The 26,205-nt window shown below is 42.1% G+C and overlaps 1 protein-coding gene across 1 annotated transcript in view; it reads right to left on the bottom strand.

Moving 5' to 3' along the window:
- Positions 1-26,205, bottom strand: part of CDH4 (cadherin 4) — a 466,125-nt gene that overhangs the window by 41,062 nt on the left and 398,858 nt on the right. The window contains exon 8 of the mRNA XM_074843142.1: positions 7,736-7,873. Coding sequence (XP_074699243.1) covers positions 7,736-7,873 — 138 coding nt within the window. The remainder of the gene's footprint in view (positions 1-7,735; positions 7,874-26,205) is intronic.

A 26,205-nucleotide genomic window follows, 5' to 3' on the forward strand; every position in this document is an offset into this window, starting at 1 on the left:
CAGGCTTTACATTTAGGTAGGGATCCAGCTCCAAAGGTCAGTTTGATTTGAAAGGCAGGTCAAGATGTAAATAATTTCTATTAAGACGTAAACACTTCCCTAACCACAGCTAACCTGCACGTCTGCAGCAGCAAAGCCCCTGGCATTAGTGTGGCGAGTCCAGGCAAGGCTGAGACAGGATGGGAAGAAAGAATACTGTTTCTGCTTGTGCCCTCTCCCTTTGTTACTGCTACCTCTGGACCTAACATCCCTTGTCTAATTCATTGTTCATGGCAAAGGTTTTCATCAGGACCTGCAATGAGAGGCAGAAAGCCCATTTCAATTTATAAACACTTAGTTCTTATTTAGGAAAACTAAACTGGTTTGTAGTTTTTAAGACTTCACCGACTATATATTTAATTGAAATGCACACAGAATTAGGTAGATGCTCATGTACCCAAATGCTGCTGGGCATATTCGATTCACCTGAATATAATAATTTATTTCAGTTAGATGATGACAGCTCTATAACAGCCCAAGCTTTACTGCGTAGTTTAGCTGAGCTTCGTTTTGATAGGAAAATTGCAAGCGAACACAGTCACCTGGGATTTTCCATGAAAGCACAACCGATTTTTAACGATAAAGCCTGTCTGCAGGACTGTACAGAACTCCTGGGCTTGTTTTCAGCTGTAAAACAATCCAGTCCTGTGAATTTTCTCACCATGGTATTAGGTCTTTCCCCTTGCCAGCTCTGACCTGTGCTGTTCAACTTGATTTCTGCCTCTTGTGACAACTGCCTCTAAATTATGCCACAGGCATAATTCTGATGATTTTAAAATACTGTAGCATCCAGGCTAATCTATATTCAAATGGCATTGTAGACTTCTGGAATGGCACAGGTATAATTATGGGGACGGTGAGGTCTGAACAGGCAACTACATATGCAGCTTTAGTCTATATGCTGGGAAATTAGGTACACAGTGCTCAACATTTAAGCTCCTGATGTCTTCCAGACACGTGCCCAAGTCCTGGGAGACAGTTAGCTACCCACTTTCACTGGATTTTCCTGGATCAGTGTGGTGAGACCTCTTTTTAGGAAGCCCTTGGTAGGCATCCTGGTCCATTTTTCTGGTGTGCAGGAAATCTCACTGAAGTCCCGTTCCTGCTGGGTTCTCCCTTCACAGCATAAGATTAATGTAAAACATGAGCATGCACGTAAAATGGATTTCTCATAATGCTCACATGTACTGGATGCTTCTCAATGCATCTGGCTATAACTGTGCTTAGGAAACCCCAAACGGCTGGCAGGCTGACTTGGTTTCTGATTTTGGTTTCCTACCTTCATTAAACATCATTTCTCCAAATTAGACTTATTTACACCTTTGCACTGCAGTCATTTGGAAGAAAAACCTGAGGGTTTTCTCTGCTACTTTGCTATTTTTGAACTCACCATTAAAAACAGAGCTCAGCAGGATTCAACACAGGGGGCTGGAGACCAGGTGAAGCATTCCCCCCCAGGCTTTGCCACTTGCAAAAAATTCACACTTTTACAGTTCCCATCAGCTATTTCTGCAGCTCTGGACAGGGTTGCTCTTGCATTGGTTGATGCACAGCTATATTTTGCCCTCAAACAATTAACATGAGAACAAATGCACACAGAACAAGGAATAAAATTTTGGCTTATGCTTGTTTGCTTTTCCAGAATTTTGGCAAGTTCATAGAGCAGGAGGACTAAGAGTGCTATGCCATGGCTGCAAAAAAGGCAGATTTGATCCTAGCAAATATTAGTGCTCTTGTTCAAGACACTGAAAAAACCTTGTCTGGATTACTATATACAAATTGGGTCAGAAAAAAGAAATCTGAGCAGATCCCGAAGCACAGCAGGGTTAGCAAGATAATCAGGGGAACAGAAAGCTGTAACATAAAAAGGGGTTGGAGGAGCTTGGCTTGTTTAGCTTCACAAAATGATGTGCACTAGTATATCAGGGTGGAGACGGGAGAGAAAAATGGGAAGGAAACATCAAAATGGGAGAAGGAGGAACTATTTATGGTAAAGGACAATGCTAGCATGGCACTGATGCACTGAGAGCCTGCTTCACTTTCAGATTTCAAACACTTCTTGGAGTGGGCTCATGAGCATTCTCCATAGTACTCAGAGGAACCAGAATACCTGCACAGACAAAGGTCAGACATTTTTGGAAACGCAGTGCCAAAAACAAAAAGCCCTTTTAACTTGGATCTCTCTCCATGTCATTTTCCTCATGAAGTGCTGAGCTCTTCACTCTGCAGATCTCTGCTGACTGATTCAGCCCAGTACAAGCCAGGTTACTAACTCAGCGTTACTGCAGCAGCCAGAGATGAGTCTGATCTGACACTATTAATTAAATATCCCAGTTAAAAACTGGCAAGAAGTGCTTTTTCCGATGTACTTGCAACAAGTACTTGCTCCTCCACTGATTAGCCAAATCCACTTTCTAACTAGATTAACCTTACCCAGCAACACATCCCCTTCTGCTAGAATATGAGCATCTCTGTATGTGTAGTGTCATTCTGTACTCACTACTCTGCTCTGCGTTCACAGCCAGCCTTTGGCCAAGCTGCCCTTCCCAGGCCAGCAAGAGTCACCACTGCCTGGGTGCTTGTGAGCAGGAAAGCACCCACCCATGCCCGATAGTCCAGTCCTCAGCCTTTAGAGCTGGTCCTAATGGGAGTCAGTGCCAAGATTAGCCAGCGAGGCAGCACAGGGGGGAAGGGGATGCAGTCCTAGAGCTCCCTCTTTAAAACATGCTCTGCTGGATTCAGCCTTGGAAGAGGAGATTCTCAAAGCAGTGCCAAAGGGCAAATTTTAAAGTAGCTTTAAATAAGACCTCCTAAGGCTCAGGAACTTAAAGAACTTGAAGAGCCCAGTTCCTTTTTTTCCTTTCTCTCTCTCTCTTTTTTTTTTTTTTTTTTTTTTTTTTTGACAGCAGAGGTTGATTGCCAGGCAGGTTTTCCCAAGAATCCACAAGCTTAACTAATCACGAGCACTTCAGCCCTGTGAAATAATATTTCCCTTACACGGGCTACTATAAAAACAAGTTCTGCACAGTAGGCAAATTTAAAATAACTTTTAATTAACATTTAAGACACAGAAGTCTGATCATGCAAATTCATCTGCGTCTCCTCTCTGCGCCTGATTGTTCCTGATTGAATATGATAAAAATAGACTTTGTATGAGTCAAGTGTAGGCATGGATTTCTTTAACTTCTCCTCCCCTCTGATTATGCATTTCCTTAGATAAAGTGGAAACCCTTGGATGGCTATTAACGGTATCATGGGTCAGACTGGAAAGGGCATCCTGCCTGACAGGAGTTAAAAGATCTCACTGGAAGTAAAGGCATTCCTTCCATGAGAAAAAATGTTGCCTCCACCTTGCATAAAATTTCACCTGAGACTATCCAGCATTGTTCTGTCTCAGCTGACTTTTAATCTCTGAAATACTGACACTAATTTCAGAGCATCTCCCCTGTATCTGAGGTGAGCATCTGGCCAGAGGCTCAGCTACGGATCTATATTAATATGGCAAAAACGCAACTTGCCTGCACACAAGCGATAAATATTTGAAGGGAGGCTGAGGAATTTCCACATAATTAAGACATGTCAGAGGACACGACCCTGTTATGAGTAACAAGGACTCTGGATAACGGAGGGCACACTGATACCAGTACCTTTATCTTGTAACAGTGATGGAGCCAGCTTCCCAGTAAAACTTCCTACGATGTCTTTGTAACACAGTCCAGTTAAAATGTCACTATTTTACACCAGCTGATGATTTGGCAGATGCAAAACCCACCAAAAATTAAATAGCACAGCTGATCACTCCCTAAGAACCGTGGAAAACTTGGGCATGGGAGATTAAACTACCCTTTTCAAAGGTATCTGACCCAGAGCCTGGGGGCACGGGCTGGTCAGGGGCGCCACAGAGACAGCGTTACCTCTGCTCACCCAGAATTTGTACCTCTGCTCTTCAGCAGAGGGAAGAATTGCCTCTCTCCATTTATTTCTGCAAGCAACAATGTCACATGAAGAACACAACACAAGGAGCAGGCTGAAGTCCCTTAGCTAGCCAGAAGAGCGTTCCCTGGGTCACGGTCCTGCACTAAATCATTAGAATTGCCCAAAATAGCTGCCTGTGATGTTTACGGCGTTTCACAGGATGCTCCACTTGTCTGGCGCAGATCTGATTGCTTCCCACTCCGGGACAGTCTCTCATGAGACATTTCCTCACTGTTAGCTGCTCTCTGATGCTTCTCAGCATGGCCAGATAGCATCGCAGATCAAGAAAACATTCACCATCACAAAAAACAAAGCTGGCAAGGACTAGAGGAGGTCACCTCACCCTTGCTGTGCCCCAGAACCTCGCAGTTTGATGCAGGTAGTCTGGTTGTGACTATCAGGAGTAGTCATGACTCCTGCTGATGGAGACTGGACTTAACAGCAGACTTTAGTTCAAAATTGTTTTGTTGAGAGACTGTGATTTCCAACTCCCCCATATAATTTCAGAATCCTTTGTATGAGAAGGTGGGGCTGCTTCTTCCCCTGCTATTGTGCAGGATCTTCCCCCAGCTTTTCGGGTGATGTACTAAAAGGTATGAAAACCACATTGATTCATTTTCATGTAAGCAAGCAATCATTTTGGAGTTTTACTGGAGTATCTTCAATTTGTACATTTAAGGGGCTTCTGTGTCATTTTATTGCACTTTTTCCACTTCTCAACTAGCACTACATTTTGATCACACCCCATCTGGTATTTTGGATGTCCATTAAGCAACATATCTCTGGAGGTCAGCCCCTCCTGAGGATGTGTGATTTTGGGTCTTACACGCCTACGTCTGAACTTTCACATGCTCCAGGCACGCAGTCTCGTCACCACCCTGTGCGGCGTGCTCGACTACAGACGTGACCTGACTTTCTTGACCATCGCAGTGGCTGTTTTCTTCTCTCCTGTCCCGTTGTTAAATTTTACACAGTAACATTAATTCCTGCTGCTGAATACATGAGCTGTGACACCAGCATGGTGCAGAGTCCTCCTGAGCTACATTCGTATCCAGAAACGATTAAGTCTAAAACCATCCTGGCTGAATGACAGGTAATTTAGGAGCGCTATAGGGTGGGCCTTTGTATGGGTCTATGCTGAATACAGTTGCTTGAGTTCCTTTCATCCAGCAGCTTTCCAAGAGTCAACCACAATTTCAGTTATTCAGCCTATTTTGTTTTTACAACAGCATCTCAATACGGAAGTATTTAAAATAAAAATATACTGTATCTCTCCAAACAGTCCCCAGTCTTAAAAGAGACCACGGGCTTTCTTACCCTCTGAGGAGCTGTAGATTTCCTGGAAAGAGATTTTTGCTATTTTTCAGAGGTGTTAAAATGCAGATCAGACTATTTGAGGACAGCAAGGAGATTCAGCTCAGGTTTAAAGAGACTGATCAGTCTGATGCCGTTCTCTGTCAGCCAGGGAAAAAACCTACTATACTTTCATAATCATGTGAAATTCATCTTGGCTATACCTGGGAGTATAACAAAGATATTTGTTTCCACAGAATCAGAAAATATTATTGTAAAACACCCTTGGTTTTCAAATCTTTGTAAAGTCCCATGTGCTGCTGTGTAAAGCCCTTTGGCCCTTGTAAAACTTCTTCAGTGACTGAAATTAGAGAAGTAATGGTACACATCAACCCCACTTAGAGGAAGAGTAGCATTTTCTAATCCATTTAACACAATCCTGTGGGTAATTCTTTTGATGGCTTTTATTCCTTCTAGGTCTAACACACACTGAGACATTAAATACTCAGAATTCACCTGAAAGCAAATTTCCATTATTTCACCTTCCATCAGATTCAGTTTTGGAAAGACATTAAAATATACGACATCTGGAGGGCTGCTGCCCTCCAGAAGGCACTGATGTGCACGTGTGACTAACCCTGACATGGCTCATCCTGCTACCCAAAACCTCACCTCCTAACTTGCATTTGGAGACAAGGACCAGGCAACGTGGGTCATCTGGAACAATCTGTGCTTAAATGACATGGCCACTAGATGTCATTCCTTTTTCACTCAAACATAGGTTAAAGAAGTATTTACCTGGCAAAATAAGGTGTGTGTCGTTGTGCCCCCCCCCCCAAACACTAGCAAGCTGGGGCACACTACTGTTGTGGTGAAAAGCCCCATGGCCTGAGAAACACAAAACTCTGTAAGACTGGCTGCTACAAAATTTTCAAGAGAGAACAATCCCATGCTGGCAGGAGAAAGGACCACATGGCCTAAGACTTGTAGCAGATTTTTATGGGTCTTCACAACTGTTTCTATCATGCTTAACAAGATATTTAATGATAATTTTACAATACAAGGCTCGGTGTATTCACTATGACCGATACAAACGACCCTATACTCACTGGAGCAGCAGTGCAGGCTGCAGATTGACACCCAGATCTGAAAATGTGTTGGGTGTCCATTTTACTCTGATTCAGGAGGAATTTAGTGCCTCCCTTTTTTGAAGAATCTGGGTCCAAGTCACTTTGTGAGAAAAAGCTGGCACTGCTCAGGAGCTGAGCACATCCCATCCGTGAGCCTGGGTCCCGATGGCGATAGGACGGATGGATCCACACTCCATAGCTGGCATGGAGCCGATCGGGGTCCACAGTGGCATAAATTGGGCTCTGCATGAATTCCTTGAGTTCTGCTATGTATTTGCAGGAAACTTTTGTACTATGTTAGTAAATATCTGCAGACCCTTTAAGATGGAATGAAAATTCAGAGTAATATAAATAATAAAAACATTCCTCAAAGGATGTTCAGTGGCTGGAGCACAATGCAGTTAGACTTTCTGTATTTTTAAAGATTTGGTAGTAGTTTAAGATACTGCTCCTTGTTGACCCTCATATGAATAAAGATGGTGGATACACAATGAGTTCTCATTTACGAGCATGTAGACATACGTAGTGCTCTGTGGTTTCTAAAACGACTACGCATGTTTCAGATTATCTATGTCTATGGATTATGAAGGCTGGAAGGAACCAGACCACATAATTTTACCTTCCACCTCTTAATTTTTACCTTAATCAGCTCTAAAAATTTGTCATTTGCAATCCCTTTATTTTTTCCCTTTATCCCCCAGTCATAGCCACTTGGAGCACATGAGAAAAGAATAGAGAAATACTGTACTAATATAAGAAAGATCTTTAACTGATTAAAACCTGATGTACTGAAGAATGTCTACACGTTTGCTGCTGGCACACACAAATACATCTGTTAGAGCTATCAGTGAAATACAAATTTTACCGGATACCTGTTACCATTTAGAGTATTTACTGCTTCCTTGAAATCATATCCGAGCTACTAAACCCAAAATATCTTACTGCTCAAGATTTCACTCATAAGTAATAACAACTCTGATATGTCTACAGCCAATTGCTGTGAAACAACTGTATCCTCTTCGGTGCAATCAGACATAGTCTGTTTGCCACATTATTTCAGCTCTTTCAGTACCTCAGCGAAATTGGTCACCAAATAGTTTTGCTAGTTCATGAATCATTCTGCTTTTCCTTTTTCCTTTTTTCCTCCTTTTTTCCCCCTGAAAGTCTTTGTTCCACGGTTATCTATCAAGTTCCTCCTATCTGCCAAACCAGCTAAGAGAGACGATGGATATAAACATCCATGAATTACAAACACGTTGTGTGTCCATGCATCACTGTGCTGATGTATTGATACTTACAGTGCTGGTAGTGAATTCGGGTGGGTTGTCATTCACATCTGTCACCGTAATGATCGCTGTTGCTGTGTTTGAGAGACCATAGTTAAGATTTCCTTCCATATCTGTGGCTTGAACAATGACTATATACTGCTGAACTTTCTGGAAAAAAAAAAGAAAAGAAAAAGATGAAAAACAAAAATGCATCCTGTAAAATGCCTTGGTTTATTTTCTGTATATAAATACAATTTTTAAGCAGACTAAGAAGTTAAATTGGATTCAAAATGTTAGTAAAAAAGAGATAAAATTTTCTCTCATGTTTTCGAAGGGATTTTTGCACAGATTGGTGGATAGCACCTGTTTTATGGGAAAATAAAAATCTTATGGGCAAAATTCCTTGGTTGAAACAGACATTTTTGTTAATTTTTAAGCATTTTTGGCAACATGAGTTTCTGTCTTCTGAAAACCGGTAAAAATATTGTTAATGTGTTTTCACTGAAAACATCACTAAGAACATTATAACCCCCAAACTGACAGCAACGTTGCCTGGCGGCCCTCCAGCTCATTCTGCTCAGTCCGATGCCCACAAAGCGTTTTAATACTTAAAATACTCTCCATGTTTCAATCCTTAACACAATCTTGGTAAATAAGGAGAATTTAAGTCCAGTATGAAAAAAAAAAAAGTCACTGCAATAAACAGAATCGATTTAAATTCCTGAGCACCCCAAACAACGTGACTCTCAAATAAAAGCCTTACAGAGCCAGCCATAGAAATCACACATTGAAGTTCTTCTAAAAGATGCTGTATGTCAATGCAACTGGAAACTAAACCTGAATAAAATAAGAGAGGACATCTGATCTTGCATGTGTGTACATCTGCCTAGGATGTCTTTACTTAGGAATATCTGCCTGCACTGAGAAAAGCCTAATCTTTAAAACTGGCCTCAACAATAAATTTTCATTTGGATCTGCAGAATTTACTATTGATGTCTACATGATGTCTACACGGAGCACTTCATAGGCAGATGTGAAAGCAAAGCTCCTCTCCTGAAAACAGGGGCAAAGTGATGCGCCAAGAACCAGGGAGGGATCCAGCCAAAATCGGTGTGACTCAGGGCAAAGCTAAACATTACGCCTTGTTCCTTAAGGTTTAAGGTGTAATTACAGACATGAGCTGGGACTCAGGGACCAAGTGGTTCCAATGGCACACTGGAGAGCCTGAAGGGTGTAAAGCCCAAAGGGTGTAAAAACCAATTGGAGGCACAATGTCACGCAGGAAGAGCTTTGTGCAAAGCCAAGTGAGGGGACTTCATTGGGAGGGGAGACCTGCTGCGTGCTGGATTGCTCCTGCTCTCAGAACAATTTAGGTACTCAAGGGCTGCTCCTTTTGTGTGCCGATGTTACAAGCCTGTGTAAAATGTCAAATGTCCTTCAAAATTTCAAAGGGCAAGAATTAGGTCAATTAGGTCTCTCTACTCCTATATAATCATTCTTGAAGTGCTATAATCAGCTTAATTCTTTAAATCTTCTGAGTTGCTAGAATAACGGAGATCTGAATTTTAGTTTTATCTTGATTCCAAGGCTTTTAATTGACAGATATTAACCTGCTAAATTGACAAGACATGACACACAGGGATCCATCAGCACCTTGTAACTGGAATATATTATGGAAATACACTTTCATTATCTCTTGCTACCTTGTATAATAAAACATGAGGGAGAAACTACTGTTAGTCCTTGTTTTTCCTCATGCAAAAAGTTACCATTCATTACTCCATTTGTAAAGCACTGGGTAATTGTAAGGCTGAAATGTCCTTATTAGTGAATGTAATTTCTATTTCATATTTAGCTTTTCCTTCCTTATTCTCTCTTATAGACAAATTGGGAGGCTGACAGAAGTATTCCCTAACAGACCAAAATACTTGTGAGCCAAATTAGGTTTAAATCATAGAAGGGGGGAAGATATTTGAAAAAAGAGCATCAATCAGATTCTACATAAATTAGAAAAACAGGTTGGAGGCCCACAGGAGAGACTCCATTTCAATAGTGCATTTAAATGGCAAAGCCACCTCTAATGTTCCTCACCGTGGTGAGACGGAGACACGTAATTCACAGCATTTCCGATTCGAGGGCGTAGCTGTCGCACACTATTGTAGAAGCTTCAGTGCTTCGGCAGCGACTGCAGGGAAAAAAATGTTCCTTCCTTTCTGTCAGTGGAGAGGGCGATGAAACAGCCTCCACTGCTTTCTTAACTTGGCGTTTTTCTGTTTTGCCGTGTTTGCAGACTGACCCCTTTACAGCCGCGGGGCTCCCCGCTCCCGCCTGTGCCCACCTGAGCAAGCCGGGGCCGTGGGGCAGCGTGACTCCAGCCAGGGCATGGCAAAGGCAGCTCCCTTCTGTGTCAAAAGCAGTTCTGAAACTCATGATACCTTTATGCAAACTTTAATCTGAACTCCGAGAACAAACCGCAGACCTTGGGTAAGGTCACACTCCGTCTGCACAGCACTTATTCGTACCGGGACCCAGCCTGCAAACCCCCCACTGCTTTCAGCTCCTTTCAGCTTGCTTTATTCACTTCTTAACCAAAGCTGCCCCTGGAAAAATGAATCCTCTTGTACAAGAGGGGGTAAGGAACTAGAAAGTCTCACTTAAAAGTTTTAACTTCACCATTTTACTGGTTATTAAATTATACATACTCTGATGAAACATGCATGCATGTGTGCGTACTCACAGACCCTGACTTTACAATGAAGTTTTTTTATTTAACAAAGTGCCTTTCACTGAGCATCGTAGCACAGTGATAATAAAAAAATCGCAAATTCAGAACACTAAATTAAAGAAATTTAAAAGAAAAATTATATCAATCAGATACTACAATGCTAACAATGAAACTGCCCAGAATCGTGTAATGTACAAATGTACCAGCCACAAAGAGCTGGTGTGTAAGGGCAGGAAGAAGAGAAGGATGGCAAAGGAGTGCTGCACATGTGCAAGGAAGCACAGGGAGTCCAAGTCTAGTGAGAAAATGCAAGGAATTAGAGCAGATCTCAAACAGATGGAGTGATCAGGTAGGATTGTTCCAGAACACACATTTGAGATGGGTGCTGTGCCTCAGGATACCAGAGGCAGCTGCAGCCATCAGGGACACATGAGAGGTGAGGTGCTGGTGGAAACCGAGAGACATCACCAAAGCTGCACTGATACCATCAGCTGAAGATATAAATATGGCATTTAGACCAAAAGTGCATTCTGACGTGGAGAATGGCCTTGGTCTGTACGTAAAGTTGTATAAAACATGAAGACATGTAAATCACAGAATAAAACCATAGAAACATAGGTTGGAAAAGACCTTTAAGACCATTGAGTCCAACTGTAAACCTAGCACTGCCAAGTCCACCAAATGGAAGTAGTCTGAGATATGTCAAACCTTTAGGCACTTGGTTGCCATCCACGTCCAGTTCCATCTGAAAGGCTCCACTCTGGGCATACAAGGGTGGTGCTTTCAAGCACCTAGTTTTAGTTTATAACTAATTTAATCTTCAGTGAGATTGGCCCCAGCAGATAAATTACTGATTTTTTGTTTTTTCTGTAGCTAACCTTTTTGCTTTTGTGCATTAAGCTGATTTTATTGAACTATTCAATCAATTTCAATTCCAACATGTCCTTCCAATTTGTCACATCTCCAGGGGCATCTTAGTTTGTTGTCCTAACATTATTATTATTGTTACAACTATTACAAAAAAAGGCAGTCCCATGCCCCCAAGCACGAGAGACATTTTCTTGATGGCACTTGATCACACAGAATAATTCTCTATTCTCCTTCTTTACAAAAATGACATTTTAAATAGCACAGGGCCGAAACTACAGCATAGAGGTAACACAAAGTGGTCCTAACCCAGAGAAATGAAACAGTTACTGTATGTTTGCTCTGATGGTGATATTGTGGCACTAAAGGAATGAGCGTCTGCCCCGAGGGGGTCTAGACTAAAAACCCAGCCCCAGTGAAGTCCCCGAGAGGTCCAGTGGCCAGTGTTTTTAATAAATCTAACAGATCTTCATGCTAGACGAAAGAGAATGTGCTGCTTCTACTTAAGCCGAGGAAAAAAACCTCATCTTGATAAGTGCAGAGCTTTTAGTCTGACCTAAAAACTAAGGGCTTTTGAAGGAAAAAACTACGAAGGAAAGAATAATTAAAGGAACCATGGCAGATCTAATCTGTCTCCTCTCCTGTCAATCATCTGATACAGTGCCACAAAGAAATACATCAGCTAAATTCCAGAAGATGGGAATTAGTTGAAGAAATTGGTTAAGCTGGTTTAATGGGAAGTTGATCAAGGGCTCGGTTAAAAAGATAGCAGTGCCTTGTACGGGGAGAAGTAACAGCTCAGAAGAAGGGCCTGACAATTAACTAACAGAAACAAGATGTGGTTGAATAGTACAAAATACAAGACAATGCAGCAAGGGACCAATAACAAAACTCTTCTGGAAGCTACATTATTGGACACGAGCAAGGAGGAGAGGCACCATGTCCCACCAGCCCCCTGCCGCTGTGCAAGACACAAACGCCGTCGGTGAACGCATGGTGTGCGGTATCAGCGTTGCAGATACAGCAATGTTACTTCCTTGTGCCAAGCAGCGAGGGCTCATCGGGATGCTGTGCACAATCCAGGTCCCTTGCATTCACTGCTGAGCAACCCAGATCCAACCAGGTGCCGGCAGTGAAGAGCCCATCACCGGAGAAGAGCCTAGAAGAGCTTGGCTTGTTTAGTCTAGCAAAATGAAGGCTGATAGCAGATATGATTGCTGTCTATAAATACATCAGGAGGATAAACACTAGGAAGGCAAAGGAGCAATTTAAACTAAAGGACAATGTTGACACAAGAACAAATGGATATAAACTGGCCATGAATAAATTTAGGCTGGAAATTAGTAGGTCCTTCACTGCTAAAGGAGTGAGATGCTGAAGCAACCTAATACACGGTCTGCAGAGCAAAAATGTTCAAAAGATTATATTAAATTAGGGATAAAATCCTTTTGGTCTAGGTAGAAATTATAACAAATTGAGCTAAAGCAGAAGTCAGATCTCTCAGCATTCTCTGTATACAAACAACTTTTTAGGAAGAAAAAGAATAAAAACCCTTTCAGTCCAAATAGCACAATATGTTTGTGTGAAAATGGTTTAAGATTTAACACCGATCGATATTACTGAACCAGCCCATTCCACAGGCACACACAAAGGAATAGGTGCCACAAACAAAATTACAGTTATTGCAAGTGGCTCTTCCCATCAAGATACAGGCCAGCACAAAAGACACGGTCTCAAATCCCTGGCCAACCTCAGCAGGGTCTTTCTGAGAGAGGTTATAAGCAAAAGTAAATCATATTCAGAAAGAAAGTCTAAAAGAACAAAGTATTTTGTATTTTCTAGTATTTTGTATTTTCAAAGTATTTTCTAGTAAAGAAGTGTTATCTGTGATCCCAATTTTTAAATGTGCATGCATAGTATTTTTAGGAATATCGTTATTCCTGTTTTACACATGCAATTATTATAAATCACACACGAGCTGGGTAACTGTGTACACCAAAGTCCAGAAATGTGGTAATTATGTGATTAAATTAATCTGCATTATGGACAAAGGGTTTGCAAAATTAGGACCTACATTTTCAAAGCTCTGTACAAATATTGTCCAATTAATTACCACTTCCTGGGAAATGTATGACTAGCTAATTTTAGCACCATGCCTGGTAAAGCAAATAAGGTTACCAGGATGTTGCTGTAGGATGTATTGAGCAGGAATCTATTGGTGAACGAGACAGAAAATCTAAATCCTATTTCCTCCCATGGCTATCCTTACATCTTTATATTTATGTGTTTTCCCATCTTCCCTTAATTTTGCAATACTGATGAGAAGAATATGGGATGTTCTTCTGGCTTGTTTTCTAAATCATTTCTTCACGTCCTAGTGAAGTTTTGATGTTCCCTTTTTTGGTATAAGATAATTGATGGTGAACACACTAGTAATAAATATTGTACCAGAGCCAGGAAAGCCGATTTGAAAACAAACAAACTCCCCCCAAACATTCACTTGACTCTAGCAGAAATACTTTTCCCAAAAAGATCTAACTAGCCATCATTTAAACCAAGCTCACAGGCAGACCTTTTAGAAGATTTATCCCTTAATACTCCCTACTTAGCCACTGTTAGACATGAACACCGGTTCCCAGAAGAAAGCCCTGTTCTGGGAGCTCAGTGAAGAAGGTAGCTTTCACAGGACAATCCGGGCAACCAACACCTTTCGCAGCTCCCTGCTAGAGATGGTGGTGGTGGTGAGTGAGCTTCACCGTGTGCCAGTCGAGCAGAGTCTTTGATATAAGTTGACTTTTCCATTTCTTACACATAGCGCAGCATCATGGCATGTATGCAGCACCCTCGGCAGACATCAAACCCTGGGCCCATTAACCTTAATGCACAAGCTGCTGTTGCCTGAGTTAAAAAGATGCAGTTTTGCTCCATCTCAAGCTCGCTATACAGGACCAGCCACTATCAGAGGTGTTCACACTCCTGCCAGGACAGGGCTATGACAAAGGAGGGGACCCCATGTTTAAAACAAACTGGGTTACTTAGTGCTGCACGACCATGAATAGTGAAGCAGACAGACAGGTTTATTTTCTCCATTTGGCTGGGGTTACATTGGCTTTTCTTCCAGCATGGCAACATGTTCCCCATCCATGAGCATCTGGCATATTTGATTTTACAAGCTACCTGTGATTGCAGAGCTCCCGAGCAGGGGCAGTGCCTTGGTCTAACTCTATCTAGCACTGCACAGTTTACTCTCCTGGAAACAGTGGTGTGTTAATTAAGCTGGCTTTCTTCCTTAATAAAGGTGTCGATGTGAAACATCCTGGCCTCTGACATGCAGGTCAGATCCTGTGAATTCCTGCTACCATCTGACCAAACCTGCCCATCATCCAGGTATTGATAAATATCTCTGGCTCAGGAAAAGCTCCGGTCCCCCACCCACAGCTCTCCAAATCGCACTTCATAGCGCGCTGCTACAACCAAGGCTGCTCACTGCCGCTGCATTTCAGCCTGGTGGCATTGCTGGAGAGTGGAAAAGCCACCACGTGCCGAGCAAACACCCATGGGAGATTTTCCTCTGCTGCTCTCAAAGGGTGAGGCACCCCCCGTGCCAAGGGCCATCCCCAGCTCACACCCCGCTCCACTCCCACATGCGCCGTACTTAACTGGAGGTTAAGGAGGAGGCAGGGAGGGATGACTTCTCGTGCTAACCCTCCCCACGGCAGAGGATTTCTACCAGCAGCATTGAGTGTGTGTGACTCAGAAAGAAAATATTTGTTCAGGAGTCGTTCTGATGAGCACTACTAGTGTGTGCTCTGACTCACCCACCAAAGCACCGGCGGTTTTCACCCACACCACCAGGCTGGAGGAGCTGTTCCACAAATCTTCAGAAATCAGCCTAACACATGCCTTTTTTTTTCTGAGACAAATAAAGGTCCAGAAGCCATAAGCCAACCTCAGGATTTTCATTTGGCACTGCACTTATACTGACAATTGGCCTTTAACAGCTTTCACCTGGCAGCCTGATTAACAACCAGCAATTAAACTTTTTTTTAACACTTTCCCTCTCGACTACCTGAGACCTGTAACCGGTGGGATCTCACACCTTATAGGACTCATCTTTTGATCTAAGCTACTGCACTTTAAGGTAGTATTTTAATGTGTTACAATGTACACGTTTTAACCCATTCAGAGCCATCAGACACACAATCGACTTCCAGATTCTCCTAGGGTGGGTGCTGAATCTCCCATGTAGGTGTAAATGGGACCTGCTCCAGCTTAGCAGCTATTTTCTCATTTGTGTGGTGACTTCTGAAAGCAAAACAGCTTCTGGTGGTGGGTACAACACCCAGCAATAGCAAACTGAGCTTTCATATGAAAGCATGAAGAAGTGCTTTAAAAGTTACCTGAAAGAAAGCATATATGATCTTTTTATCACAGAGAGGTTACAAAATCAAAGAACGCCGGAAAGTCTTTCAGGAGTCTACTCTGTTTGGCCTTTTAGTAATGTAAGACCAAATAGTTCAGTGGCTGTTGCCCCTGGCTGCCTTTTTTTGTGTTATTCAGACAGTGAAAGTGGTGAAAGTGGAACCCTTTCCAAAGGACATGCTAGGTACAGAGAAGACCCTAGCAGTCACACCGAAAGCCTTCCAGCATCCCGACTGTATCTCCCCATAGCCTCCAGGACAGAAGATACGTGAACTAAACTGAATTGCTCATCCACCTAATTTCATTGTGAGAGCCAGGATTTTGCTGAACAGCCAGCTCCAGGAGTGGTGTTATTGACTGCGAATCCCAGCACAGAAAGTGATCTGCTAGTTGTCAGGGATACAAAGGGAAGATTAGAAATATAAACTCCAAACACTAAAAAGCCCTGAAACAAAAACAGAAAAAAAAAAAAAAGCCAGCAGACAAATAACTGAAAATGGTAACACAGACCAGGGATGCTGGTGGATCATTTTCATGGTTTTCTTAACGCCTGGTGCCAGCAATACTGTGCATAGGAAGGGCTACATAAAACAGGAACAGAGATGCTTTTGAGTGCGATATGCTGCAACCACATGAATCTGATATATATATATATATTTTATTTTTTTTTTGTGTTTGAGTGAGTTTTATTCCTGAGGGATCAGACACTGAGCCTGGACTATCAAGGTTTTGAAAAAACCCAAGCTGAAACCCCACTGTGGTGGAACATATGAGGAATATCAATGCAGCAACTTCTGCCCAAGGAAAGGGACCTACTGGAAAATACATCCACCAAAACAGTCAGCGGATCCAAATGCACCTCGCAGAGGGTTTGCCACGCTCTGACCCCAGCTGGCCACCACTTATGGTAACAGCATGTTTTTAAATATGCTGTATACGAGGTTAATATCAAGGTAGGGTCAGTTTAACCTGATACTTGTTCTAGATTTTGAGTTGCAGAGGGTGGGGATTAGAGGTCACAAAATTTTTTATCTGACATTTGAGCTCAGACATTTGTCCAAACTTGAATGTAGTTGCTTAAAAAACTTTTAAGTCCAAAGAATTTTTTTCATATCTGAAATAGTGCTTTAAAATTGTCCCCATTCTTTAAAGTTCACCCCAAATGTAAATAGTACCTCTATACTTAAGATGTGACAGTATTTTCCAGTTTCGGGAAGTTTTATAACATGAACAGAACATTTGTTGGGATTTGTTGGGGTTTTTTTGACTGAGCCTTGGCAAATAGGACACCAAGCCTGGAGCAAACAGAAAATAAGGACTGGGCTGCTTTCAGAAGATGAGTATGAAAAGAACACCACCACCAAAAAAGAGGCCAGTGTTCTGTAGCATTTCTTTTCTAGTCTTTAAATGGTTTACGTACTGATGTTGCCACTAAGGGACCTAATTGATTTCCATGCCTCAAGGAGTCCCATAAAGGCACCAGGGTTGTGCAGTCTACTGAAGCTATTCAGGCGCTATGGACTGACTTCAAAGTTACTATCAGAATTATTATCAAAATTATTATCAGAAACTCTGTTGTAACAGTATGTCTGTCCTGGGATAGTATTGACTTTTCTGCTTAGAAAGACTGTCAGTTAATGAGTTTCTCACATGGTTCTCATTTAATGCCAAAATCAGAATCACAGAATCGTTAAAAATGGGTTACTACTCACACTTCAATGATCCAAACTACAGATCAGACATAAGTTCACAAGGAAGCAGAAGAGAAATAAGGAAAATGAATTACATGCTTCTGATTGTCACCACTGATAGTCATGCAAGGGGGTGGCAGTGAGCTGCTATGAGCTACAAATAAATTTCATTAAAAAAAAGAGATATGACAAATATCTCGGATAATGCATTTTGATTCTGACTACAGCCACTGAGTCAGTGCCAAAACAGAGCAGGGTTGTGATTAAGGCTGCAGGCTGCAGCTTGGAAGACCTGGATTTCTTTTGCATTTTCCCAAGCACTCCCCAAGTGACCTTTAGTAGGTCATTTAATTTTTCCGTGCCTCAAAGAAATTGAAAATAACACTTCAAAATGAAATGAAAACACTTCCTTATCTCACAGTGATATCGTGAGAATAAAAATCCATTAGTCTGCTGGAGCACTCAGCCACTCCAATGAGGAGGGCTGCAGAAGTACCCATCTCCAGCACCCTTCCCTCTGGTGGCAACCGCGCTGGGCACCGGCGCAGAAGTTGACATCCTTCTGCATCTCGGCTTAAACAAGAAGCAACTCAGACCCAGCAGATACTGCTTTCAGTTCCCGTCAATATTTTGCAGGCTTTATGCCCCAGAGATGTCAGGTCATCTTGCAAAGCACTTAAAAGGAGACCTGAGGAATAAGCCTTCTAACTTTTGGCTGAGGCAATTTTTGTAAAACCATGAAATTACTTTCGGCTTTTCTTGGAGAGGAAGAGATGAGCAATAGTTCAATGTCTAGGTGGTCACACAACAACCGGCGCTGCTAAGAGCTGCCCTTTGGTAAATATGCCAGCATTAAATTGATGCTGCTTCTAGTTTGTGTCTGCCACTTTCTGACAAAAGGAGTAAGCATTGAGAGATGGAAAAAATCCAAAAACCCCAGGCAGACCAAATGAAGGGAAAGTAAACAACAATCTGAGAAACATTTTTGAAAATAAAAAATGACCTTCTTTGGACTTGTGCAAACCAAATTCTTCCTATAGTGTGTAACTTCTTGGTGATTACCCAAAGGCCAGGCTTTGGGAAAAAACAATATCCTAGTTATGTCCACTGCACTCTTATAATCCACAAAACCTTTGCTGTCAAATGCTGCCAGAGCAATTTAATAAACAGGGAGAATGCCTTAATGTATTCTGAAACCTGAAAACCACCCATCATTAGCCCCACATGCTGTTTTCCTACTTTCTCTGCTTTAAGCCATTTAGCTGCTACAGCTGTTTTTCTTGTAAGTCTGACTTCTGTTTTTATCAGCCTGATTTGTTTTCTGGTATATCTTGCTTGATTAAAAAGAGGAAGAAAAACCTTTCACAATTCAGGTAAAACTGCCTTCTTCTTTAAGCTCGGTCGGGCTAGAAGCTTGAAAAAGATCATCAAGAAGATCAGTGTAGGTGAATAAATATTCATAATATTGCTCATTATTTATATCTGATCTGATTTTTGCAGATAGGCTTGAAATTTCATGCTCACGACACTGCTACTATAGTCAGACTTTTTATTCTTAGGAGCACGATGTTTTCTAAATCCTACCAATGCAGTAATTAAAAAAATAAAATCAATGTAATATATTCAACATAACATGCTCAAACCACTTCATCTAATCTTATACGTACACACGTGGTGTGTACAACAAGGATCCTGTACTTTAAAATTAATGGCAGTCAGAAGCACAACACAAGTCTTGGGAACCTGTACTGTGTTGACTCCGTATGGTCTGGATAAAATAAACTAATTTGGTGTCATTCATTATCATTGCTAAGAATTATTTTAAGAAAATAGCTTGACTAAGTCCTTGCTAGCTGCATATCATATGTGCCTTCACCATTATGAATTAAAGGGAACATCCAAACAGTGAAGGAACAGGTTATAGTCGGAAAAGCAGCTGATTTAATTAAATTTGGCAGAATGAAAGGTTAGTGGAAAACAGTCAAATAACTGAGAAGAGATTAATGCGAGATGTTCCCTATTGTATTTTGCTTAAGAGCTGCTTTACCCTCTATGGGTAGGGCCATGTTGTGTCGATTTGCTGAGAGAGAATGTGATCGACAGAATCACTGGAAAAGAAACTTGGTTTGGTTGGGAAGTTGAGGGGCTTCTGTCAAAACCAGCTCTGCCTGCAAAAAAAAGAGGGCTACGCTCTTCCAGGTGCTGTAGACAAACACTCCAGACACGATCAACTGGGCAGGTTCAGTCAGTGTAGACTCAGCTGGAAGACTCCCTGTTAAAAGCCATCATGGGTACTACACCTTGTGTGCATCACTAATGTTTGGTCTCCTGGATCAGCGCTGGGGATCGAGCAATATGGGATAGGCAGCAAGAAGTCCTGACTGCCTCCACCATTGCTCTTCTCTGCCAAGTCTGACGCCCAAAGCTGTGGAAATTTGCTTTGTTTCAGCAGCAACTGTAGTGTTGCTTTGCATGGCATGGCCCCAGCCCCTATTCTCACTGCTGCATGGACGAGATCTGAGCTAACCTGCAAGCCCCGGTGATTATGGAAAGTCAATTCTTACGTGAAAACAGGTGCAAAGGAAACGATCTTCAATGCTGTGGGAAAAGTAACCAAAAGCTTATCTTGTGAGTGAAGGATTTCAAGATGGCTGGAAATTCTGACCCACGACATGAAACAAAGACATCTGAATAGGAACGAGATTTGATCTTGCTCATTTTGTGTACATTAATAGCACCAAAGGTGTCCCACACAGAAATAAAAATATGCAGTTGATTCAACACTCGATTGTTGTATTATGTCTTGGTGTAGAAGAAGAAGGGATACAATTCAGACTGAATCTGATGGAAAAAACCACTTAAGTCCAGAGCAAGTTTGTGATAATTTACCAAACGCGACACAGCTACAATCATTTAGGTGGTACAAATCACTCACTGAACAAGATGTAGGATTAATGGAGGATAAAATGCTATACTTTTCGGAATGAGGCATCTCAGCTGTTTTTTAGAAGCTAATGATGTTTATATGTAGATGTATTAGATAAATATAAAAGCAAGATTTTTTATTAAACATTGTATTAATGGATTTGAGTAAAGTCATGAATGGATTATTATGTGTACTCTTACAAAAGCAAGGCCACCAAACTAAAGAAATATTTGCAGAGAGCAGTCTTAATAGCGCAGAGCTTCCTGTGGAGCTTACTGATGGTTCTCTGCACTCACTGCTCTCTGGGGTACATTTGGGGAATGAGAAACAGAGATCCCAGGAAAATATTGATTGCTATATTGAGCAATCATAGGTTTGCAATAGAAAGTGGCTGCAGGGCACTTAGGCAAACTTAGTTTTGGTGATGATCTGCATCTTTTGGGTTCAATTGTGCCCAAAGATTCAGCAGAGAAACGCTTCAATGAGGTCTGAAACCCAACCTCCCAGTGAGTCAGGCGCTTTGCAGATGCCTTTTGAAGGATGCGATGCCAGCTCTGTGGGAGCCCTGCTTCAGCGGGACTTCACCACCCTCCAGGGTATGTGTGTTCTGCTTTGGAGAAAGAAGACCTGTACAACTCAATATACTGCCTGCTCAGAAGGTTTCAGATGAGATAAAACTGGGGAAGTGAGAGGCAGGAACAAACAGCTTCGTGATAAACTGAAAAACTGCTGATAAACTAAATGACTGAGAAGCTGGGCTGGCAGAGTGCCACTGCAAGAATTCGCTGTGATGAGCAGGGACATTTTCCTTCCCATATTGGGCCTGTCAGCCTTAATCAGATCTCTGTTAGCAGAGTCACTGTATGTCCAGGTGAGACTACAAAGAGAGCAATCATCATCATCCAGGAAACAAACTGCTCAATGTCAATGGCACGAGGAGAAGGTCTGGTCAGAACAGGTTTTTGGAAAGTGCTCCGGAAGAAGTGTATTGATATACAAAGTGTGAAATTTAAATGTCCTGTTTGAAATTTGAAAGAGGAGGAAGTAGACCAAGAAGGATTTTTGATAATCCTAAGATGTCCCAGCTGTACAGGGAGACCTTTGGCAGGGTAACTTGGGCCCGTTCTTGTGACTGTATGTAAAATGAAGATTGAGCAATAGCCACAAGCCATTTCAGTAATTGAAGGCAGAATTTAATTTTCTCAGATCAGGGCCTTAATCGAGCAGCATTTAATTTCTATGCTTTTTGTCATCTAAGGGATGCACAGAATCTTTGCAAGTGTCAAAGGCCTTTAAGTGACCAGGAGCAGGTTCCATCTTAGCAGGGGAAATTTTATAAAGGAGTCAGCACTGTAGAGTCCCCCTTGACAACCACCCAGGTTAGTGTAATATGGAATTAACTTCACGTTGCCACAAAGTATGAAAGGGGAACTTGCCAACCACCTGTATGTGATGAAACGCAATTCTTGCAGTTATAAAACTGGAGGAATGTAGCAGTTTCTTGGCTAGTAGCTGTAAGACAGAGTTTCAGCATTTCAGTTCTCCAATTCTGGCTACATTTCCTCTTAAAAAACATTTACGTATGGAAGTGCCGAATTTCCTACATGAAGCAAAATGACCCTGAATTTAGTAGCCTACATTATAAAACACTCAAAAGTAACAGACTGAAATGAAAAATTGCAAAGCATAATTCTGCCAAGATAATTAATCCTTGTTAACCCATGACCTGATCATATATGATGCTGCTCTGACGAGCTTACTGAAATGCTATAAATAATGCCAGCATATTTTATTTTCTTTGTAAGCATAAATATTGACAAATTCATACTCATTAAACTTCTGTGAGCTGGGAACTATCCCCATTTCTCAAATGGGGAACAGGCAGAGGAATTAAGACTATATTTTCAGAGTCATTCATCAGTTTGGGGAGTCCAGATTGAGATGCTGAATACAGTTTTAAGCCTTCTTTATGCACAGAAGTAAAGTTATATTGATAAATCAATACTGGCTATGTTATCTCCTTTCCCCCCACCTCAGCTGAGACCTGTTTCTATGTGCAAGAAAGTCCTTTTGCTGAGATGCACCAGTTTCCTGAGCAGAATTACTTACAGCATTACTTTTTGCTATTGTAACTAGATCGACTGTAAGTTTTGGGCAGCAATTCATCGTTTTACACTCAGTGACAGAACTAGTCCAACAAAAGATAACTGCAAAAATTACTCTGAGACAAGCTGGGGTATGGATTTACAGTGCCTTAGTCCCTCCACAGGATCTGCTCCCGTGCTCCCCATCACCCGCAGTCAGCCTGGGGTATCTTATGCCACTTCAGGCTACCATGCACTAGCTCTAATTTGTTCAGGCGACACTGGTTACAAACGATAGTCCTTATTCTAGTACTGATACTTTCTGACAATTAGAAAGGAACGGGTATATAGATTGTGGTATGAAGAATCCCTCAAACTAACTATTTTTGCTTTGGTCTTGATGTGGAACTCAAGTGGAACCATCTCAGCTGTCTGTGGCCCCATGCTCTATAATCTCAGCTCTCTGCATGACACAAGGGAAACATCCCCAAAACTGCACAGTATTTTCTTCAGAGTCCTGTTTAACATCTTACCCCTGTAGCAGGTTTAGAAGGGGATGATCAGATTCTAAGTTTAATGCTCTCCTAAATACTGGTGAGGCGTGTACTTTTGGAAAAGAAAATAAGTATTTATCCTACTCCCACAGCAGTACATAATGTTAAAACTTCTGTAGAGCTTCTCACCTCAGGTTCTGGAGGTTGTGTGCAAACTTACACTCAGTAAATGTTATATATATGTTGCTTTATTTCCTTCACCTCGCAGACAAAACAGTGCTGTGAAAGGAGGACTAGTAGCTGATGTACTTCACTGCAAGCAAGGCTGTAAGACCGGGCTCCATGTGGAGCTGGTGGGACCATCCTCTTCAGGCAGGATGTGAAGGGATTTAGGACTCTGGTCCTTGGTCTCTCCTAAGAAGAAGCTGGAGGCTGTGATAAGTATGTGTCAAGATTTTTGTGAGATGGATTAACTCCCTGTGGGGAGTAAGGTGAGATCATGAAATGTATTTAATTTTATCATAAGTTGCACTCACATTTGTGTCCCAGAGGTGTAAAGTTTTATCTCATCCCACGAACTGCAGTGTTTACCTCACTCTTGGTTAACGGGAGCTATATGGATTTTTTATTTCTCTTTTCTTGTAGCAAATGTCAGAACAGTTCAGGTTTAGAAACATATTATCTGACAGCAGAAACAAAGTGCTAACTAAAGCCAGCTGTAACAGGTCTTTACTTTGAGTCTCTAAGGTCTCTAACTAAACCATTAGCCTACGGAGTCACTGATTTAGAGGACAGACCTTGCCCCACATGAAGTCAGCCCTGTCACTTTGAAGGGGTAGAAGCGGAAAACACAACGCACATCACAGAGATCCCATTTTTGCCGCTTCATTCAAAACAGAAAAGACCATCCTGGGCTGGCACCTTCCTCCGGTCTAAACACTAGAAGATGTGCACCGAGGGAGGGGGAATCATCCAGCTATTACTGCACTGCCTGCAGAGAGACGACGTGAGCCCGTGCCAGGGGCCTGGCATGCTGCGAGCAGGCTGGAGCGGGCACGAAGCGGGTGAGATGGATGCAGGAGCATCTCCTCAGGCAGTTTTCTCATTTGCTTTATTGTGTACGTAAAACGGAGCCCGCTGTCCTCAGCTGCGTGGGGGCCAGGTTTAGCACAGCCGATGAACAGAGAATACCTGTTGTAAGAAATCTTCCTCTCTCTCCTGGAAAGCTGCAGTGGCTAAACGGGCCCCCAGCTACGCTGCAGGGGCACACGCAGGTGCGGATTCAGGGTTTTGTGGCTTTGTTTCTGGAGTGGCAGGCTGCTTTTGGGAGGGTCTGTACATTTGCCTGATGTAATTTTTCAGATTCTTTTCCAAGTGGAAGGGGACGTTCAACCCCACGCGCCTGGTGCTGCTTCCTGGGGCTGTGTCTGCAGCACATGGCAGAATTGGGCCTTGGTATTTTTATAAAAGGGAAAAAAGCAAACAAACAAAATCAACAGATGGAAATCCTCAGATGGAAGGGGACATACTGGTTATTTATTTAAAGAGCTGCTAAGGTCTAATGGAAATTTTCAAGAAACATTCCATTTAGAACTAGCAGAGGCTTATTTAGCCATATTTTCTGTTTGTTTTCAATCATTTTTCATAGCAAAGAACATTTGCTACCAGTGCTCATTCCTAGCATCTTCAACTGTGTATTCCTCAGCTTGTGTATACCCTGGTTGCTATGGAGACAACTGAGATGCCATAAACAACAGCAAAGCTCTTCTGGTGCAGAAGCAGTGCACCAGGGAGAGAAAAATCCCTTGGAAACACGCGACCTTCCAGCCCTTGTACACAGGCGTGCAAAATGGGTGAGGTCTGTAGGACATATAATGTGCTTGACCCTGAGTCTAAACAATGTGTTTCCCCAGAGTCGCTCCCCTGTTGCCAGCTGCTTTTCAAGCTATACAGAAGCCACAAACCATATTACTCTAGACTTGATGCCAAAGAACATTTTCTACCTGGATTTGAATAATGTGAATATATTAATTAAAGTTGATAATGGCTGATAATGATTTCCATCAGCAGTAGAATGTTGCTATATTTATCACTATCTTTGAGATTCTCGTACCCAACCATAATTTATACAGAGAAGACTTGAAGTAACGTGACTTGCCATCTTAACAACTTTTCTGATAACACCTTTAAAGTCACAGAACATTGTTTTCTCAGACAATGAGTCCATTTCTCAGTATGTGAAGGGAAGCAAACAGAGGAGATCAAGACCCCCAGGTTTTGCTTTGAGCAGCCTACCCCTGAAAAGAAGTTGATTTTGAAACTGGCCACAGCACTGGCAAAAATTTGAGAACAATTTAGTGTTTATATTTATTATGGATGTTGCTTCGCAGAAGTCTGACATGGCATGGTTTTCAGACAGAAGTAGGGCTTAAAGGGAGATGGGTAGAGGGAGAAAAGAAACTCTATGCCTTGGTCCTTTCTAAAATCCAACAGGAAATGCCTCGGAGGCTGGGGGGACTGAACTCCAGCTTCCCTGGCCCCAGTGGTTTGGGGTTGGCAGTCCTCACAGCTTCCCCCCTGGATTTCAGGGAAAAAGCATCTCTCCTTTGGCTGCGCTCAGGAGTCCTTTGGAATGGGAGCTTTGGCAGCAAGAAGTAAGAAATGTCTTGCAAAAGCCAGAGAGGATGCAGCAGGAAGAAGGCTGGAAGGTATCTTCTGTGACTGAGCTCTTGGGCTGGAAGGGTGGGCAAGGACTGGACCTTCCCTCAAGGGGGAAAAGAGGGGATGACTAGATCCCACTAAGGAAGTATCTAAATCCTTACACAGTGGTGGATCACAAAAGTTACAACCCAGTGGGGTGGAACTCATGGAACTGCCCTGGTACTCTCTCGATCTGGATGTAGGAAGCATTTCTCCTGCTGCTGCTGTGCCTGGGCTCAGCTCCTGGTGGGAGAGCCCCTTTGAGAAGAAAAATTGGAGTCAGACACTGAACGTCATCCAATAACTATGCATTCATGGCAGTATAACCTAAAAACAGCTAAACTATTGACTTTAAAAATTCTTTTTTATACCAGGTCACCAGATACAGACATGCAACTGAATATTCTGGAAAAAAAATATCAAAATAAGTATTTCCTATAAAATAGGTCTTAGTGATATAAAATTTATAAAATATGAATTCATAAAATATGCAAACCAGAGTCACTTTTAGCTAGTATGGACAAAACTCAGAAACATCAGTAACTGACAAACAGAGGTCAAAACAGTTTGCAAAATAAAATAGGAAAAAAC

The sequence above is a fragment of the Strix aluco genome, chromosome 17 (genome assembly GCF_031877795.1).
Source record: "Strix aluco isolate bStrAlu1 chromosome 17, bStrAlu1.hap1, whole genome shotgun sequence".
Classification (NCBI taxonomy): Eukaryota; Metazoa; Chordata; class Aves; order Strigiformes; family Strigidae; genus Strix; species Strix aluco.